Source organism: Culex pipiens, chromosome 3, assembly GCF_016801865.2.
Source record: "Culex pipiens pallens isolate TS chromosome 3, TS_CPP_V2, whole genome shotgun sequence".
In the NCBI taxonomy this organism is placed as follows: domain Eukaryota; kingdom Metazoa; phylum Arthropoda; class Insecta; order Diptera; family Culicidae; genus Culex; species Culex pipiens.
Window position 1 is genome coordinate 172,470,653 of NC_068939.1, and position 20,363 is coordinate 172,491,015.

The 20,363-nt window shown below is 34.8% G+C and overlaps 1 protein-coding gene across 1 annotated transcript in view; it reads right to left on the minus strand.

Moving 5' to 3' along the window:
• LOC120423524 (relaxin receptor 2-like) overlaps positions 1-20,363 on the minus strand; it is a 92,921-nt gene that overhangs the window by 51,231 nt on the left and 21,327 nt on the right. The window contains exons 2-6 of the mRNA XM_039587374.2: positions 9,913-10,212; positions 9,696-9,782; positions 9,171-9,282; positions 3,098-3,169; positions 2,639-2,707 (exon numbers count right to left, since the gene is read on the minus strand). Of these exons, the coding sequence (XP_039443308.1) occupies positions 2,639-2,707; positions 3,098-3,169; positions 9,171-9,282; positions 9,696-9,782; positions 9,913-10,212 (640 nt within the window). The remainder of the gene's footprint in view (positions 1-2,638; positions 2,708-3,097; positions 3,170-9,170; positions 9,283-9,695; positions 9,783-9,912; positions 10,213-20,363) is intronic.

The following is a 20,363-nucleotide window of genomic DNA, read 5'->3' on the forward strand; positions in this document are numbered from 1 at the left end:
GACTATTCGTGCACATGTTTTTTAATCGATGTATTCTATGTTAAATCACAAAAAAAACAACTGTAATTTTTTTGTCTTTTTTTCCACATTTGACGTTTTGTCCATTCGACCTTTTGCCTTTCGTTCTTTTGTCGCACATAAAAAAAAAGTTTTAATCATCACTAATTATTGACCTTATAATCACTAACATCAAGAACTTCTCCATTAAAAATGAAAAATACATGAGAATTTTTTTTTTAATTATTATTGTTTTATTTGTTTGAACAATATTGTCAATTATTTTTAAACTAAGGCAAGGCTGAATAAAATTTCGTAATATTCAAGGATTTTTCAATTTTGGAAGAATTCATACTAACAAAAAACAATTCAAAGTGAAAAACCCATGTTTCTTTTTTTTTTTATTCCAGAAACAATAACAAAAAACATTGTATTTTTGATTATTTTTTTAAAACCAAACATGATAATGCAACAGATTTTTTAAGATTTTTCATTCTTCTGACTCAGGAAAAAAGTCACAAAGGCAATTTTGATTGAAAAAATTGAATTTTATATGAATATATTTGAAACACAATATGTTATGTTAATTTTTCATTAAATAATGCCACCACATTTTTTTATTTATAATTAAATTTTAAGTTTTAGTCTCCTGGCTCTGGTCGAGATAAAAAAAACTAAATTCCAAAATTCATGCCAAATTAACAAAAAAAATATAAATAAGGTGGAAAGTATCACAAAATGCTTTAAACATCATTGCAGGTATGCAACTATCAAAAAATGGCAAAATATCAATAAATTTATGAAAATATATTTTTTCTAAAACTTTTTCGTCAGTGGACCCAAAATTCAAAATTTGTAAAAAGATTTAATGGTCTCTTTTTGCAATCAAATACGTAAATAAGCATTATACAATGATTTTTGATCAGTTTACAATTGATTTTACATGTTTTTGTTTTCAATTAAAAAAATAGTGAGTAATTATTTTTTTACCCCCTGATTTTTCAAAGGAAATTTTTAAACGGGCGGGACATAAACTTGAAATAATATTTGCACAACAATAGAATGGAATAGATATGACACCTAAGGCAAATAATTTATTTTTATAGGGCAAATATTTTATAGTAGAATATTTTTTTAAATAAAGCATTTTGCAAAATTTGAAAATATGACTTGAAATTTATAAGAGAAAATCTCTAAATTTTTTAAAAGCCTGGTCAAAGTTATAATTTCAAAAATTGTATGGGCAAATACTTTCAACAAAAATGTTTTTGAAAAAAGAACACTTATGGAACCCTAAGGATTACTACAGAATAAGCGATCACCAAAGCTAGAAAAAACTATTAAAAAAGTAATTAAATGAGGCGGTTTTAACAATGTTCAAAAAAATATTTGGGTAAATTTTTTGCATGTCAAACATACAACTCCCATTATTTTAAACAAAAGAACGTCAATTCAAATCAACTAATTATAATTTGTTTTACAAATCATGATATGAGAGTTGTGTAGGCACTCACTTAAAAAATAATAGTTTAAGAATAATCGTTTCAGTGCACTGAGAAATTACCTATTAAAAAACTACTAAATTCGATATAAGAATGTTTGCTCTGAAGCAGTTTTGTGTCTTTTTCTGCTCCCGTTGCTTTCGTTTAAGATATGTCAAATTGGAGTAATATTGGACACACCCACATTCTCTGAAGCAAAAAATTGGATTTGGTGAATAACACTAATTTAATTGATTGAATGATTACATTTACATCAAAATATCACTGACTTTAAGATTGATTTATTTTTTGCTGAAGTTTTACTTTTTTTCTGATCTGTAGTCCTAATCTAATCTAATCTAATCTAATCTTTTTTTCTGATCTGTAGTCCCTGCATATAAAATTTGTAAAAATCCAAAAATAATCGTTATATAGTGTATTCAAAATAGTTTACAATCGATTTAAATTAAACCAAATTTACATTTCTCTTCAAAAAATTTAAACCTATGACCTGACATTGCATTTTCCATCCTGTTTAAAGTTCCACTGCTCGTTTTGGAAATCCCAACCAAAAAAACGTCCCATTTCTCGCATGCACCACATTTGCCACAAAAAGGTTTCAATTTATCGCCTGTTGTGCGCTTTTTGGCGCCAGCACAAAATTGTGGTCCCCTTTCTCAGCGCCCCGGTCATTATGGCTTTATTTGATTGTCGCAAAAAAACTAACGAAATTAAGAAACTTTAAAGTTTTCATTTCAGATAGCAAACAGCACTTGGAGTTAATTAAGTCGAATTTTTGGAGATGAATTTGGTACACCAAATATCAACCAAATTGGAGGCAATTAAAATGCTCTGCATGAGCAATAAATTTACCAGCAAAACCAGCTTCAATGAACTGGAAAATTTCTCTGTTGCAAATAAGGAAAGCACACCCAGCAGATGCTATCAATAACCATTTGGACCATCATGCGGTACTTCAATGATTCTTGCTTTGCAATCTTTCGATAGTGTGGGAATCCATCGTAGATGGGTCACATCGGTGGTAACATTTCGAAAGGGTATATTGCAAAATAATATAATCAAAATGTTAATGCTTGATTTTCATAAGAAGACCTTTGGATTTTGTTGACAATTTTAAAAAGTTATTCCAGAATACTTACATGGCAATGATTTCGGTCATGTCTTCGGTTGGAGCCTCAATCTTCTCAATCAGGCAGTGCTTCAGGACGCTACAAAAGAGAGTGAGAGAGAGAGGTTGGAATGTCAACAATTTGTCAATTGGACTGATGAATAGCTGCACTTTGATGATTGGTGCCGGTTCAAGGGATTGCAAACTCAATTAGAATCAACTTTTGCAAGGTTTCTTCAGCACGGTGCCAATGTTGAAACTTTAACGCACCCATAAGTCACGATGCTTCAGGCATATTTCAACACCATAATGATATGTCATTGTATAACAAATCAAAGCTGACACGGTGCTGATTGAAATGGTACGAACTGGAGGGTAAAAAATATCCACTGAAGCTGGAAAGAAATGTTGATCCATTCATCGCAGGAGAATCTGTGTTGCTTCACTATAGATACTTTCCAAGAAATTGAAAAAGGCAAACTATACTTACAGTGTCTCCAGTGCAGGAAGCTTCACAAAGACATCCATCTGCAGCACCGGGAACCTATTGCCGGTGAGGTCCCTGCCGAAAGAAAGGATATCAACTACGTGTTAGGAAATGTGAGTGCAATGCACAATAGTATGAAACGATACGATGGATGTTTGTTACTGGAAATTGGAATGGTTGCTCTGGTAAGACTCGTTGTTAGCTTGCACCCTGATTGATCTTCCAGTAAGGTAAACATGTTTATGAAATTGAAACGTACCCTGCAGTGGCAACATGCTTGATGAGACCAAAATTGAATGATAATGCAGGGCAGTTAATTGAAAATTATTATTATGGAATTTTGGTTGTAAGGCCCAAAATGCATCAAAAATACTTCGTTCCAATTTGTTTTGATTATTTTGCAACGATGAACTATTAATCTATTAATTATACAGAAATTCCAATTGAAAAAGCAGCATGAAACGAAAAAAAAGTTCTCCGGTAGGTAATTAGACCCGTATTGTATTGTTTGAGTAACCTACGCCGAGGTAGGGTGGTCCGAAAAACTGCCATTTTCATCGATTTTCTCAGAAACCGCATTTTTCAACAAATAAAACATAACTTCGAGCGATTTCAATCGATTTTAGCTCTCTTTGACGCGAATGATAGATGGGATTTTTGAGAAAAAAAAGTTTCAAAAATCTACCGAAACATTCAAAAAAGTCGTATGAAAACTTAAAATGACGTTTTAACGATCATGGGATTCCTCGTGATATTTATGTAAGATGGTTTTTCGACGCGCATCGCACGAAAACGGAAAAAAAATCTACATTTTCACTAAAAGCGCGATAACTTGAAAATTTAAGCGATTACCTATACTTTTTTGGCTACTAAAAGTTTCTTTTTTCAACTATGAAACTAGAGGGACGTTTGGCAAAAAAAAATTCTTAATCCAAATGGTTAAAATCACCTTATTTGAATAAACAATATGTATTGAAAATTTGGTAATTTTTTTTACTGTGTTCGTGGACAAAAGGAGGAGCAAAAAAATAAAAATTAATCAAATTGTTCGCTCTACAGCATTGCCTACCAGCAACTCCACCGAGACTGGACCCAGGGAGACGACTCCTACACCTTAGAACATTGACTTCCCCATCCGACAGAAGGCGTGATCAGACAAATCTCGTCTCGAAAAATGCCACCGGGACCGTCTGGGATCGAACCCGGTCATACTGGGGGGAGAGGCAACCACGTTTACCCCAACACTGCGGGTCCCGGCTGGCTGGCCTGGCTACTTTTTCATTATTTCTAAATCTTGGTTCAAAACCTTGCCGTATTCTTTCTGTTCATCAAATATTATAAGTGTTATCACTTCTATTTCCAGGAAAATATTAAAGTTCTATGGAAATATTTTTTTTTTCTTTCCTTTTAACAAATTTACTGCATTTAAAAATAATTATTGAACACAATAAAAGCAAAATAGGGGAACGACATGTATATGCATCAAGCACTCAATGTTGACATATTAGAACTTTGACGAACTTTGACGAAGCTTTATAAAAATTAAAAAAAAACAAGTTCTGCCCGAGAAGCCATTTCATCCGGCCCGCGACGGCAAAAAGAGACTAAATTTTATTTCTTTCAGTTTCAACTATGTTTACTTCAAATTGAAGTTTTTTTTTCTATTTTCTTTTTTTTTATAAATAAGTAAGCAAAACTAATGTATTTTTCCAGAACAACTTTTTAGTGATAAAGTTGTTTTTTTAAATCAAATTATTCATACAGAAAATAGATCGCTGCAAATATTTTAAAAATATCAAAAAATGTATCAAAAACTTCAAAAATTGCAACGATCATTGAAATTTGAATGTTTTTTTTATATTAAAAATATATCAAAGTATTTAATTGCAAACGTCAAAAACAATATCTATACAATTTTAAACAAACAAAATTATTTTTCAATTCAATTCGGTTTTATTGGTGAATTATCAATATACAATAAGTTCTTTTGGAATACATAACAGAGTTTTGGAGTTCCTTTCAGCTGTGTGTTACATCGTAATCCATTTTGGAACAATTGTTGCTTGTAGTTAAGGGGTTACCGAAAGTAAGAAAAAGATAAGAAAAAAAACTTACTAAAATTGCAAGGGAAAGGGGATAGAAATAGAGAAAGCTTAAAACTAGATCACAATTTTTTATCCTTTATAGATGTGCTTAATCATTAATTCCCCGAGGGCTAGAAATTGCTCCGCCTTGTTACGGCAGCTCCGGAACCGCGTCATCATCTCCCCCGCGAGAGCAAAGAACTCCGGCAGGGTAAAGAGATCTTCCCCGGTGACTTCTTGCTGGGCCGCATTGCCGCTACCGGCAGCGACCACGCTGGCAAACGATCGCCCCCAGCCAGGAGGGAACGCTGAATTGTCCGCTGGAACCGTTCGCTGGCCAGCTGCAGGAACGGCTGCACTCGTACTTCGCGGAGAAGGGTGGGACGCTGCTGCTTTCTTCTTCCTCTTTTCCTGCTCCTCGAGGTAGGACTTGCGCGCGACGCATCCGCGGTAATTACCGGTATGGAGCACCTCTCGGGTGTCGGAATAACGCCGCGAGACATAAAAGTCCTCTCGCGGAAGACAACAGTCACAGGTACACACACACTGTACCTGTTGTACTTCGATCGCGGCACCGTCAAACTTCAAGACCTGCGGCGGACTAAGGCGTTGGACGGTTTTTGGGTAAACTGGCGGTTTTACTCAAAAAATCCTCCGAGAGGTGTGACTCACCGCACTTCACGCAGCGGGGCCGGAGGTTGCAGTTCCGCGAGCCGTGGCCGAATTTCTGGCATCGGTGACATTGCACTGCGTCCGTCGGATTTTTTGAGTAAAACCGCCAGTTTACCCAAAAACCGTCCAACGCCTTAGTCCGCCGCAGGTCTTGAAGTTTGACGGTGCCGCGATCGAAGTACAACAGGTACAGTGTGTGTGTACCTGTGACTGTTGTCTTCCGCGAGAGGACTTTTATGTCTCGCGGCGTTATTCCGACACCCGAGAGGTGCTCCTTGAGGACGGAGGTCGGGCGGTCTTGGTACCCCTGCAAGACGATCTTAACAGCGGTCTTCTGCACGGGGTCGAATGTGTAGAAATTGAAATTTTTACACTTCAATTTCTCCACAACCAGGTCGAAGTTCTTTTGGTCAAATGTGAACACTTGCACTGACGATTTACCTATTTTGAGGCAGTACACGAGGCCTTCCAGCTGCTCGTCAACATCGTCCGCCAACGTGTCCAAAACAAAATTTGGTGGTGGTCGTCGTTCCTTTGGAGTAATTACTTTTTTTGGCGAAATCACTTTCTTCCGTGCACGACCATCGTCGTCGTCGTCGTCGTCGGTAGTGCTACCGTCGGTGTTGTTGTTGTTGCTTTCCTCGTCACTCAGTCTCGCGAACTTGTTACTGGTGGGAATGTTGGCGGATGTTGATGCGCCATCGGTCGACGGATTGCCGGAAGTAGCTGAACGGAGCCTAATAGGGCTGCGATCCTGGACGCGGTAATTAGCGTGCAATAATTTCGGGTCAAATCCTTTGGCGCACACACTCCCAGGCGCGATGGCGGTCGACACGGCGTTGGTTTGTTTACCTTTTTGCACACGGCCGGTAGACGAACTTCGCGGGTTTTTCGAGGCCGCACTCGAACTGCCACGGCCACGGCCGGCCCTTGGCATGCTGGTGGAGCAAACTCGCGGCTAATCACGGTAAATTACGCGGCTAATCACGGTAAAATTCGAAAAAACGATGGAGCACTGAGCACTTGACTGCTGCTTGCACTCGTGCGTACACGGAGGCACAAACAAAATTAAAATAAATCAAATAAACACATTTTTGAATGTTATCTTTGCTTTGCATTCTTAAAATCAAGATATATGAAACATATTTGCAACACTAGTTCTTTAATGTATTTACTTTAAAAGAACCCAATCATAAGAAAATTAAAAAAAAATGTGTTTACTTTTCAACTTTTATCAAATTCTAGTTCCGGCCCGCCACTGCTTCAGAAAAATCAGATCTGACCCGCAGGGCCAAAAGGTTGGGCACCCCTGATTTAGCTGATTGTGGATTGTGCTTAAAGTTCGTTACATGTATTCAAGCATAAGAATTGTTTTTGATTTTTTTTCCAGTGTTTTATCCATAAACTTTTTTTTCTAATAAGAATCTGATTAAATTCAAGCCTTTGGACTCCTAGGTTCAAGCAGACACTTTTAACAGACACCACAAAAGACCTGGGGATCGTTAAAGAGGATGGTTTGAGCATTTTTGGTGTACAATCGACATTAAATTTCGTTACTGCACAGTTTTAAAACCGTTTTGATTTTCTGATTTTTTTTCTATTGAAAAAATAGCCCTTGCGTGCTCATGCCAATTTTTTTCAGGGAGTAGAGAATATTTCTTATCAATTTGTTTTAAAAACACCGAAGATTGATTTTTCGTTCCTGAAATGTAGCCGCTAAAATAAAAAAAAATGAAATTTGAAGTTTAACTGTTATCCAAACAGCACTCAATTTTCAAACCAGCGGTCCGATTTTCAATGTCAAAAATTGAATTTCTACTTTTACCACCATAAGATCTAATTTTTCATTAGTGAGTCCTTCTAGATATTTGTAAAGCTTTTCAAAATGAACATTTTTATTAAAAAAGAGAATTTCGCTCTATTCAATCAAATTTTTTAAAATAAACGATTTAAAAAAAGTTAATTTTTCATTTATGATTAATTTTTTTGTTATTTTCATTATTTCTGGCAGCTTTAACATTATTGATCATTCGCTGCCGAAGATAAAATGAGTTCAATAAGAAAAACCATCAGATATTTCAGCAAATGTATTCTGGAATGTGTACTTTCAGACGCTTCCAAGAACGTGGTCCAACTCCATCACCTTTTGGTGTTATCAACATTTCAAAATAGCCCTTTTTCAACGTTTTTCGCCTGGTCTGATTTTCGTTCCTTTGAAAGATTTTTTTTTTTGATTTTATGAGCTCTACAAGAGTCTAGAAGATCAGCTACAATGTAAACTTGAAATGATAAAAGTATTTTAAAAACCCTTTTTTCATGATCACCCTAAGCTTAATTAAAAAAAAACGGTTCATCCCGTTTGGAGATAGTGCTTTGGACCCTTCAGCAAAGCTATTTCGTCAACCCTTAAAAATTCTAAAACACCCCACAAACTGGACCATTCAATGGAAATTTAGGCGAAATTAATTTAAAATGCATTAATCTGCGTTTAGCATCATTTTGAATGAGGGGTTTGGGATAGTTCATTTTTTTTTTTATTTTTGAAAAAAATATTTTAGTGAATCATCGATGTATAAACCCGCAAAAAGTTATTCGTCAAATCTTTTTTCTTTTCAAACTAATGATTGCATATCGATTGAGCGTGTGAATAATCCATTTTCCATTTGTATTTTCATTGAAATATTGAAATTCTGCTCTTAATTTCAATTATTTTTCTTTGTTTTGCCCAAAACAAAAAGGCACAAAACTATTTCGGATACACTTAGGTAAAAAAAAAAAATTAGGGAGTAACTGAAATCAAAGACACATTTTAGGGACAATTTCATAGTTTGAGTTCTATTTGTAAAGAGATGTATCGAGACATCTGTTTCAGTTTTTCACCTGTGAAGGATGCAATAGTTGTCCTTATAATTTCTCGTAATAATTCATCTGGAGATAACTTTTTTTTTGAAATTTATTCGCACAACGTTATTTAAGTTTGTGTCATAATTTTGCAAATACAAATGATACGTGCTTCTCGCTCAAATCAATTTTGGTTTCAAAAAAATCATATAGATATATTCTTCATTCAAATATAAAAAAATCCCTGGCGTTCCAATTATGATCAGATGTATAATATTTTTCGCCGCAATTCTATATCAGCAAAAAAATAGCATCATTCATAATCTTTGGTCACCGTTTCTGTGCACAAAGAATTTAATGAATTTCTTTATTGTTACCTTTTACTAAAAAATAAATTTCCACCAGGAAGGAAGTCAACAATGTATTCAATTTAACTATCTTTCTGCTGTGATACATTAACGAGAGTGCAGAATACTTACAAAAACGTCACATTCTGCATCGGCCACGACGCTGGCAGCTTGGTCAGCCCTTTGTAGTCACACAGGACGTCCGTGGCCCGGCACTGGCACGAGTTATTGGTATCGTTCCATGCTGTAAAGGGAGGAAGAATCTGCAATTAATAATCGCTTTGAGAAGCGTGGAACATCAATAGCCCCCTCTTAGGATGTAAAATTGCAACAATTTTACATTAAACTTTGAAGACTCTCCATGAAACTTAGAAAAACTTGAATTTTAATAACACTTGACAATTTTTTGTCACTGTAAGCAAGACTTGGGCAGGCGTAACTCTTTTGGATGTCCTCTCACGTAGCGAGGATTTGAACAAGAGGGTGTTCTGAAAATTTTGTCATTGACACCTTCAAAGCACTTTCCCAGCGTGCCATTTGGTCACTTTTTGCAGCACCTCTACTAGGAGTCGTTCATCTTTGAGCACGTTCAACATAACACCGTCGGCTTAGGTGCTCAAAAGAGCAAGAGCTATTTTTAGCGGGGTGTCCACTTACCACACGGGCCAAAAGGTAGATGATCGTTGATGGCCGCTGGACGTTTTCGGAAAAAGTGGTCCCAGAAGGAGTTGGCAACGGCGTTTTCTGTAGAGAATTGAAATTTCAAAAAATTAATAAAATTTATTAGGCGTTGAACAATTACAGAACTCACTTTAAAGTCAAAAGCTAACACGAAACCACAACACAGCACAAAACCGTCAAATCCAGAACTCACCACAATTCTGCTCATCCGACCCGTCGTCACAGTGCACGATTCCGTCGCAGTTTAACCGCTGGGCGATGCACTGCACCGTACTGTTGCACCGGAAGTATCCGTCCTGGCAGCGAAAACTACTGTGAGCCACCGAGGCCGCTTTTTGGCTCGCCAGGTCCACCAGGGGTTCTTCGCCGCTGGAGACTGCTGGATGATCCTGAGGTGCATTTGATGACAGGTCTTGGTGATGACCGTTGCTGGTTAAGGGGTTGTGGGGTGGATGATCCACTTCCGGTAGGATCAGCGCGTGCAGGGTGTGGGCTGTGGAAGGAGAAGAGAACAATTTGGAGTTTTATTTGGAGAATGGACCTTTTGTGTCAGAAACAAATGATAAGTGGGAAAAATTTCAATCAAATTTATGAAGTACTGAGCAAAATTTGAATCTTTTATTTCTAGTTTGGTTGAGTCTTCGAAATGTTTGATATTTCAAAAAAGTCTTGACAAAATAGCTTTATTCAATAAGCTAGAGCTTTCTTTTTATTTTGATTTTGGCCTTTGTTATACGTAGAATGTTACGATTCACCTTCCTGATTGAGAATATATATGATTCAAAGTAGTCTCTGGGTGACCAAATGACCAAAATTTTCAAAAACGTTTTTTTAAATCAAATTGTTTTTTTTTATTACCAGACGCCGTTTCCGTCAATTTAAAAAACAAACACATTTTTTTTTTTAACCGTATTTTCATCGATAGAATTTTTTTAATCGAATATCAAAAATCAAAACACAACTTTCTACATGTAAATCTTCTATGGGTTATCTCGTTTAAAAAGCATATAATTTTTAACTTCCATCATCAGGGGTGACTTTGGGTCTGGGGGGTGAGATTGGGTCATACATAAATACTGAAATTTGTATGACCCAATCTCACCCCTCAGATCCAAATGACGGTTGTAACAAACGAAAATATAGCCTTTCTGGATAAAACGGTTATTGAAACACTTGTAATGTAGTCTTTTATTTTATTACCGTGACTTTAACCTAGAAAGGTCATTCGTCACTTATCACTTCTAATGAAACAAACTAAACTATTTCAAAAATATTAAGGCCCCTTTAATATCGGCATAAAACAGAAAAAAGAAAATATTTGTTCAAAACGCATCTCTATTTTAATGAAAATAGAAGTCTATTAAATCAAAAACAATTTTAAATATTTGGTTGAAAAAAAAAAGAATTTATGAGGAGTTTCTGAGTACAGAATTGCAACAAAAAAGCATTGAAATATGTATTTTTTCTAAACTATAAAAGACAATTCTGCAGGAACATTCTATAAAATATTTTTAGTGAAGTGATATCATTATTACTAGTTTCTTAAGGTGATCGAAATAATCATGAAAAGTTATGAATTAAGTTTGTTAGTTTTTAGTTAGGATAAGTTGTTGAAGTTATTTTTTACCCAAATATATTCTTTTCAGTGCAAAAATATTAAACAATTTGAAGTTAATAAATAAATGTGATCAGTTAATAATAGAACGAAAAGTACAAAAAAGATGAAGACCATTTAGCCATATACCAATTAGAATGAAAATGAAATGTAATTATTGTAAGAATGTTCACTAAAGATATATTTGAGCAATTCCATGTCAAATCGGGAATCGGTTGTTCCGGACCCTCTCCAGTTTCAATAAAACTTTGTAAGCCTTTTTTGTGTATATGGAGCCAGTTACACTCGATAATGACATTTGAAAAGGACGTTGTGTTTTAAATATTTTTTTTTCGTAATTTAAATATTGCTGTATCTCGAAGCCCTTGCATCGTATCAAAAAGTGGTCAAAGACAAACTTGTAGGAAATTTAACGAGCTTTCCGAAAAAAATACACTGAAAGAAAAAAACACTCCACTTTTATAAGATTTTTTTATTGTTTAGTATAAAAGTCAAATTTGAAAGTGAGCCCACGATTTTTTTTTGTTCAATTTTTTTGTGAAAATAACCTAAGATGTTACAAGAGACTCACGAAAAATGCAGGATCGAGCAACTCACCTAAAAAAAAACAAAAATCATTTACTGAAACTGTTTTTTTTTCAAAACTGCTCTAAACATCAAAATTTTCAAAAACCGAACACGAGAGTCGATTTTCTAAACAATTTTACATAAAATTCTTCATATTGACCATTGTCCTAAGTCGAATTCTTGTGAAGTTACAGCGGTTTTAAAAATAAAAATTGTTGAAAAAATATGTGGTCAAAGACAAACTTATGAGATATTGGACGAGCTATCCGGTAAAAATATTTTGGAGACTAAAAACTAAGTCTGTCATATAGAAAATGCCATAAAAAAGCCTATTAAAATGTTAGTCTTGATTCCAAAAAATAGAAAATATTTTTTTTTTCAAAAAGATCAGAAAATTCCACGAATGTTTCATATTTTAACATTGAAAATCGGACCATTAGAAAATGGTGGGTTGTTTGGTTGAGACTAAGAAAACATCAATTTTCCTGTTTTTAAATCTTTGAATGGCAATATCTAAGCAACTAAGGGCCGCATCAACAAAGTTCATAAAAGCAAAATATAGAGAATTTTCTCAGCATTTCAAAAAAAAAATTCAAGATTGGGCAAACATGGGCATTGATTTAGAAAAATGAATAACTGCGACTATTTTCAAAAAAGTTACCTAAAATGACTATGACTTGAAAACGGTGCACTTTATCAAAATTTCATTGAAGTACTTTTGGATTGCAAATTTGATTTTACATCGAAAAATTAAGTTGAAAAATGTTTGCGACCAATAATTCGATTTTTCGAAAAAATCAGTTTGATTCAAAAATGTATAACTCGGTCGTAGATTTTCTGCCCGTTCTTAAAATTTCTGAAAAGTTGGTATTTGATGTCCCCTAAAACATATCAGAAAATTAAAAAAATCTAAAAATATTGCTTTTTTGCAAATCAAGTTTAAGTGACAACAAGTGAGATTAAAAATCACCAATTTTTTTACCGTGTATCATTTTTTTTAGTGTAGTCCTTATCCTTACCTACAACTTTGCTGAAGACACCAAATCGATCAACAAATTCCTTCAAAAGATACAGATTTTTGAATTTTCATATATCATTTTTGTATGAACATTTGCCAAATTTGTATGGAAAATTTAATGGACAAACTAATGATGCAAAATGGCTTCTTTGGGCATACCGAAGGCACCAAAAAAGTTTCAGCCGGAATAAAAAATACAACCGATTTCGTAGATAATTGCTTTACTGTTTCTTAAGCTTCAAGAAACTTTTTCTCAAATTTCGAAATGGGAAACAATAGCTGACCTCCCCAGCTACCATTTAACACTATGGGTTTAGTAAAATAATTCCTATTGCCTGGAAAACTCCAAAATAGTTGTAGCAGAGAAATGCAAATGCGCTCTTTTCAAATGCTGCTCTAGATTTCAATTCATGCTCACTTATTTATTTAAAAAAAAACTTTATTCACTCTACAGCATAGCCTTGGCGTTCTCGATTGCGAGATTACTACTCTAAACTAGGTGTCCGAAGGCTTGGTTGTTGAGGCAATTGCAAACCTCTTTTTACACTTAGCTTCCATCCACCCCGGGATTCGAACTGACCTTTGGATTGTTAGTCCAACTGCCTACCAGCGACTCCACCGAGGCAGGGCCCAGGGAGACGACTCCTACACCTGGACTGAGTTAACGACCTAACCCTCTAGATTAGACCGGGGCCAACATTTACTTCCCCGTCCGACGGAAGGCGTGATCAGACAAATCTCGACTCAAAATTTGCCACACCACGTGTCCCGTGTTATTTTGTTTTGATCAACTTTATAAACAAGATTATGTTTCAAATCAAAACAATAAATGCGATCATGATTACGGAAATGAAAACTTATTTTCGAAGATAGTAAAGAAGCAACAAATTTTCTGGTCAACAAAGATCAACTAACCATTCGAAAAACAATTTGGTGTTGAAAATTCATTCATTCTAAACGGTTGCATCTCATCAGAATAAAAAGGTTTGATTTTATTGGACTTTGCATGTAAGAGATGATAAAAATTATCTGCATTTTCAACATCCTTCACGGATAGACATCCTGTAAACTTATCCGGTAACTCTACGCTGTCATATTTATAATCATTGAAATGTTTCTAAAATCATCAACACTTTTTTTATTGTGTACAACAATGTTGCTGATTTGAAAACATTTACAGTTAAATTGGAAAAAATGTTAACAATTTTAGAAGCATTTTTCAGACCCCCAAACTTTAAAATTAAAATATAAGAATACTATTTTAAAATTTTACATTCAGGGATAAAATTGAAATGATAAAATTTGATATTTTTGCATCTTCCTCTTTTTCCTGAAAAGCTCTGGGAAGCTATCAACTTTACAAAACAAATGTACCGAGTTGCACAAAAATGTAGGGTGCCACTGATTTCAATACTTATCATTACAAAATGATTTAAAATCTCAAGCAGCTTTTGTCAGAGTATACAAAATATCACTGTCAGGCTTGGAAACCTTCCCTGAGCGACGACAGATTGAAATCAACATTCATGTAACAGGGAAAGCAAACTAACCGCAGCTACTGACTAAACATGCTTTGATGTGTTGGTGGGTTTATGACCGTTTGAACTTGTATTTAATTTAAATCAATGTGAACCAATTCTGTTAATTTTACACACAAAGAGCCAATACCGGTAAATATTTGCACAATCCAGAACTGTACCTCAACATATTAATATTGACCTACTGCTGGTAAAGCTCTCCTGGCTAAATTGGTCACTCAATAAGGTGGTGATTCGTGTAAACATCAGTCCATTAAGCGGGGGTGGGTGTCTATTGAGCTTGCAAATATTTGGGTTGTCTGGTCAAGTAACAGCAACATTGCGTCAGCGCTCTAAAAGCGGTTACGGATAGTTTAGTACCGAAAAGCAACAAGTTGCAAAGTTTATGGTTATTGATGGTTTGTTTGGTTTGCTCTTAAAAATACACGGGAATTCAATTAGAATTTAATTCGAATTTTAAGTTATGCTTCCTAAATCATAAAATTTTGCAACTTAAACAGTTCATTTGAGAGTTATTTTATCAGCGCACTCTACCCAGTGACGTAGGCTCTCCATTCACGGCAATTGTTTGCCCGGTAATTCCGGATGACACGTGCTGAATACTAATTTTAACGATATGCCAGAGCAGTACATAAACAAATGGTCCCCCCGTAGAAGACGATGGTCCCTTGCTTCTTGATCCATTCCATTAGGCCTACCTTGGGGTTGCTTCACAGAGCAAGTGATATAGAAATCTTTTAAAAAATTCACATAAAAATTTAATTCCAAAAAATCAAGTATGTCAACTTTAATCAAATCTTAACCACATGAAAAATTATCAAAAAGTAGATTTGAAAATGAAACTTACGATCAGCACTAAGCAGCTCAAGATATACGAGACTGCAGACACTGCAATAGTTTTCGCCAGCCGGCCGACCAGTGTTTGTTTGTCCACCGTACAAAGTTATGATGCATTAATTATTCCAGCAAGTTTACGGTTGCAGCAGTTGCCATTAACGTGCCCCCGCCCGTCTTAGTATATAAACCAGATTTGAAGCGCGAGACGCCATCAATTTAAGCTGGTTTCAAGTGGCCTCTTCCGGTTGATTCTTCCTCGGCTTGATGATTTTTTTCAGGTTTACTTAAAATATGATTTGCATTTCAAAATTGTGGCAGAGCAATTCAAGCACAATACAGGACATTTCCAGGTACTTTTTTCTAGACCCTCTCTGACTTCAATGAAACTTTTTAGACTTTAACACGGCAAACTTATGGGAAATTGGACGAGCTTTCCGGTGAAAATATTTTCGAGACTTGAGAATCAAGTCTCACATATAGAAATTGCCAAAAAAAAAAATGTGTCAAAACCTCTGTTTTTTCAACAATGTTATTTTTGAAACCGCTGAGAATCGATTCCCACTTTCGGCTTTTAAAATTTTCGACATTTAGACTACTTTTCAAAAAAATTGTATAAGTAAATAAATGATTTTTGTATTTTTAAGGTGAGACATACCATCCTACATTTTTCGTGTGTCTTTTTGTAACATTTAAGCTATTTTCTCAAAAAAATTGAAGGAAAAAAATCGTGACATAACCTTAAAATGTATCTGTTAAACTAAAGAGTTGATAAATCACATATAATTGGCGTGTATTTTTCTTTCAGTGTATTTATTTAAAAAGCCCGTCCAATTTCCTACAAGTTTGTCCTAGACCACTTTTTGATACGATGCAAAGGCTTCGAGTTACACAGCAAGAAATAGTTAAATTTTGGAATGTTGAAAATTTGATAGGTTGAATGTTAGGTACCACTTTATTACCTCAGCAGAAAAAAAACTATCTTAGACACACTTCCTAGTCTGAAACTGTTCTAAAGTGAGACACGCACCACTCTAGGCGAGCGGGGAGAAGGGGTTTGATTTTCAGTGTGCAAATATTCTGTGTGCAGTTATTATTTGCAAAGGAGAAGAATTTGGTGCAAATACCCTAAAAAACTGAATAAAAATGTGAACCTGATGAATATTCACCAGAAACTGATGAAAATTCATCCTTTTTTATGTAAGATTACGCATTTTTTTTGACACATACCATTTCCTGATGAATATTACCTTAATTTTTTTGTGTGTATAGTAATTTTTAAATTACAAAATACAAAAATATTTGAATAACTTACGCCCTTCTCAAATATCATTTTCGAGTGCAGTTGGCCCCATATACACAAAAATTATTTATATAATCCCAGGATAGCATGTTAAACCTAGTCTATCTCAAAATTCTCAAGAAGAATCATCATATTGATTATTATTTTTGCTAAAATAATCTTTTGTATGAATTTTAGAAGTTACTATTTACCTGTTTCAAACTATCATCAGGTAGTAGTATCTCAAAATTGGTGAATCTTATTGAAATATCTGAGAATTATGTTTTACAATATCACATTTAAAAAGTATAAAAAATAAACTTGATTGTTTTGAATTCTCTTTATTTTCTTGTTTTCGTTGATCTGAAACTAGATTTTCAAAACATAAAAAGTTGAATTATAATTTTTGATGGAAAACTTTGGAATTCTGACTTTAATCAATGACTATATTATGTAATTTTGAAAATATTTTCGATATTTCGACATCAATCCCTACATTTGAAAAGTCATAACTGTGTGTTTTTGAACCTTTTGAAATGTTTGGGTTGATTTCAAAAATGCAATATTTGAATTGCGATATCTCAGGACAAAACCTATTTTCAGTGTCAAAATATGAAACATTTGTGCAATTTTTTGATTTCTCGAGCAGAAATATTTTTAAAAACTAAATTAATCCACCTATGTGGTTAAAGCCTTCCTCACTCATTACCATCAATGGCTGTACACAAATTTCCTCTATTTTTTAAGATCTGGAATAAAAAAGAACATGATTATCACTTAAGTGGCCATATCTCGAGACAGGGTAGCCAGATCTTCAATGTTTTGAGCTCGATGGAAAGGTCTTTTGATAACCTAACCAACGATGGGTTGGATGGTGGATTCGGATATAGTTTACATACATTTAAGTGAGATCCGGCTTCCAAAAAGTACATCAATATCACTTAAGTGGCCATATCTCGAGACAGAGTTGCCAGAACTTCAATGTTTTGGACTTGATGGAAAGGTCTTTTGATTACCTAACCAACGATGGGTCGGATGGTGGATCCGGACATAGTTTACATACATTTAAGTGAGATCCGGCTTCCAAAAAGTACATCAATATCACTTATGGGGCCATATCTCGAGTCAGGGTTGCCAGATCTTCAATGTTTTGGACTCGTTGGGAAGTTCTTTTGATGACCTAACCAACGATGGATCGGATGATGGACCCGGACATAGTTTACATACATTTTAGTGAGATCCGGATAAATGTGAAAACACATTTTTATACATAACTTTTGAACTACTTAGCGAAACTTCAATCTGTATAAAACTCGATCTATAGGACCCTAATCCAAGTCAAATGCAATAAGTTCGGGTCAAATCGGTTCAGCCAGTGCCGAGAAATATGAGCTAGTTTGTTGGTCACATACATACATACACACACACATACACACAGACATTTGTTCAGTTTTCGATTCTGAGTCGATATGTACACATGAAGGTGGGTCTACGACGTTTTTATACAAAGTTCATTTTTAGAGCAGGATTATAGCCTTACCTCAGTGAGGAAGGCAAAATGTTCAAGTTTGATAATTGGCATGTCCCATTTTAACGGCATGTCGAGGAGTTCTAAGAACTCACTTCTTAAACGATAACTGTAAGGAACATTGATTTCTTGGACAAGAAAAAATAATAAAATACATTTTCGCAACCCCTTTTCAATTTGCTGAAAAAGTCACTTTTTTAACAAGTTTTCTTGTTCATGCTCATTTATTCATGCTTCATGGCAATTGAAAAAAAGTTGTTGTTTTACTAAAATCATTTTTAAAAAAAAGGTGGCAACACTGCTAAATTGCTAAATGCTTTGACCATATCCGAAAACATTTCTCTTCAAAATTTTTTTTTGTTTTTTTTTTGTTACAAAATATGGGTTATTATTTCAAGAGTACAGTACAAAATTTTTTCAGCTTTCTAATTTTTAACTGTCGAGGTTAAGTATGACCCCTAAAAAAAAAAAAAAAAAAAAAAATTTAAATCCAAGATGACGGTGACAAAATATTGAAAAAATGCAAAATGAAAAATGGGGTCACAGAACTCGAATTTGATGTTTGAAACAAGAAAAAGAAAAAAAAACGAAAAATAAATGTTTTTCTTGATTCGATTATCCAAAGTCCCATACAAACCTTCGAAACTAATCGAAACTTTGAATAATCGAGGCTTTTGATAATCGAGTCTGGACCGCATATACATTTTTCATAACTTTTCTCGACAATACTTATTAACATTTGTGAAGACACCAAATCGATCAGAATAACGATTTCATTTTTTTTTAATTCAAGTATTTTGTATGAACAACTGTCAAAGTTTTATGAAAATTGATATAACCGAATTATGATGCTAATTCTACAGAAAATTGCTTTGAAATTAAATTACCCAAATTTGGATACTACCCCTCATGCAATAACAACTTCTAATCCCTTCTCCGGAATTTGGGATGTAACGGATCCTCGTTATAACGCCGCAAGCACGTGTTGCCAGGGCCAGATTTGCATACGTGCAGTTGCTCAACTTTTTCCATCTCACGAGTCCGAGTAAAGTTACTGCCGCCAACTTTACATTTCAATTATCTTCTCCGTGTTTTGAGTTTGCATATTTATGATTTTTACGACGTACCATTACATGTTAACGGCGATACATCCGGTGTAGCTTCCACTCGTTTTGTCGATGATTCGCTTATTTTTACATCGTTACTTTCTCTTGTAACCTTGAAATTGGATGCTCATGGGTTGAGTAAAGCTCATCGATTGAAGGGACTTTAACGAATTAAATTAAATTAAATTGCCTCTTTCTTCTACAAATATTTATTGATTACAATTAAAAATTAAAATTAAATGCTCCAACCAAATAAAATTAAATATTTTCCTAAAGTAGTTGCAACCCTCACGAAGCCACGACATTGCGCAAAGCTTTGCCATGTAAAACGTCTTCGAAACGAGGAAAAGCCAACGGAGGGTAAATGATGGAAAACATCGTTTAAATATTAAATTTCATACACTCCAGCTGTGTTCCAAGGAATGCATATTCAACAGTTACAGCAGCGGGTGTGGCAAGCATTTCCAATTGTAGAAATTTATGGTTCGAAATTGATACTATCAAATTTCTAAGCCTTGTTCCAATTTTGAAATATAATGGTAATGTAAATGTCATAAATAAAATTATCAGCAAACCTAGCAAATTCATTTAAAAATACAATGTGGATGCCTAAATCCAAATTGAAAACGTAAAAAAGCTCAATAATTTGATTTCTCCTTCAGAGAATCTTCCAAAAAAGGAAACCTTTTCATAATTAACTTCCTGTTTGTTTGTTGTGGTTTTCTCAACCGGTGCTTCAAAAGGATTCAAATTGGTCTCATTAAGCGGAACAAAGGCGACCGATCCCATCAAAGCTAATCAATAAATCAATTGTGTTTCGAATCCAAACCAAACCACAACTTTTCCTTTCCAACCTTCAAAAGGGATAACCCAAAGCAATTTGTTCCACCAACCCACCGGCAAAAAGGAAGGTAACGAACTCCGCACCGTTATCTACGAGCTCCACTCTGCATAATGTGTGCCGATTACTGCCATAATTTGGCTATAAAGATATATCCAACGCTCAACGAAGAGTCCACCCAAGTGATTCGAAAGTGATCCCGGCTTGAAACTGTATAATCCCATCTTATCAGGCTCGATAAAGCCAAACAGCAGTGTCAGATAAATTATCTCCCCCCGAAATGGGGTTTTTCCTCCCTAATGAAACGACGAGTTG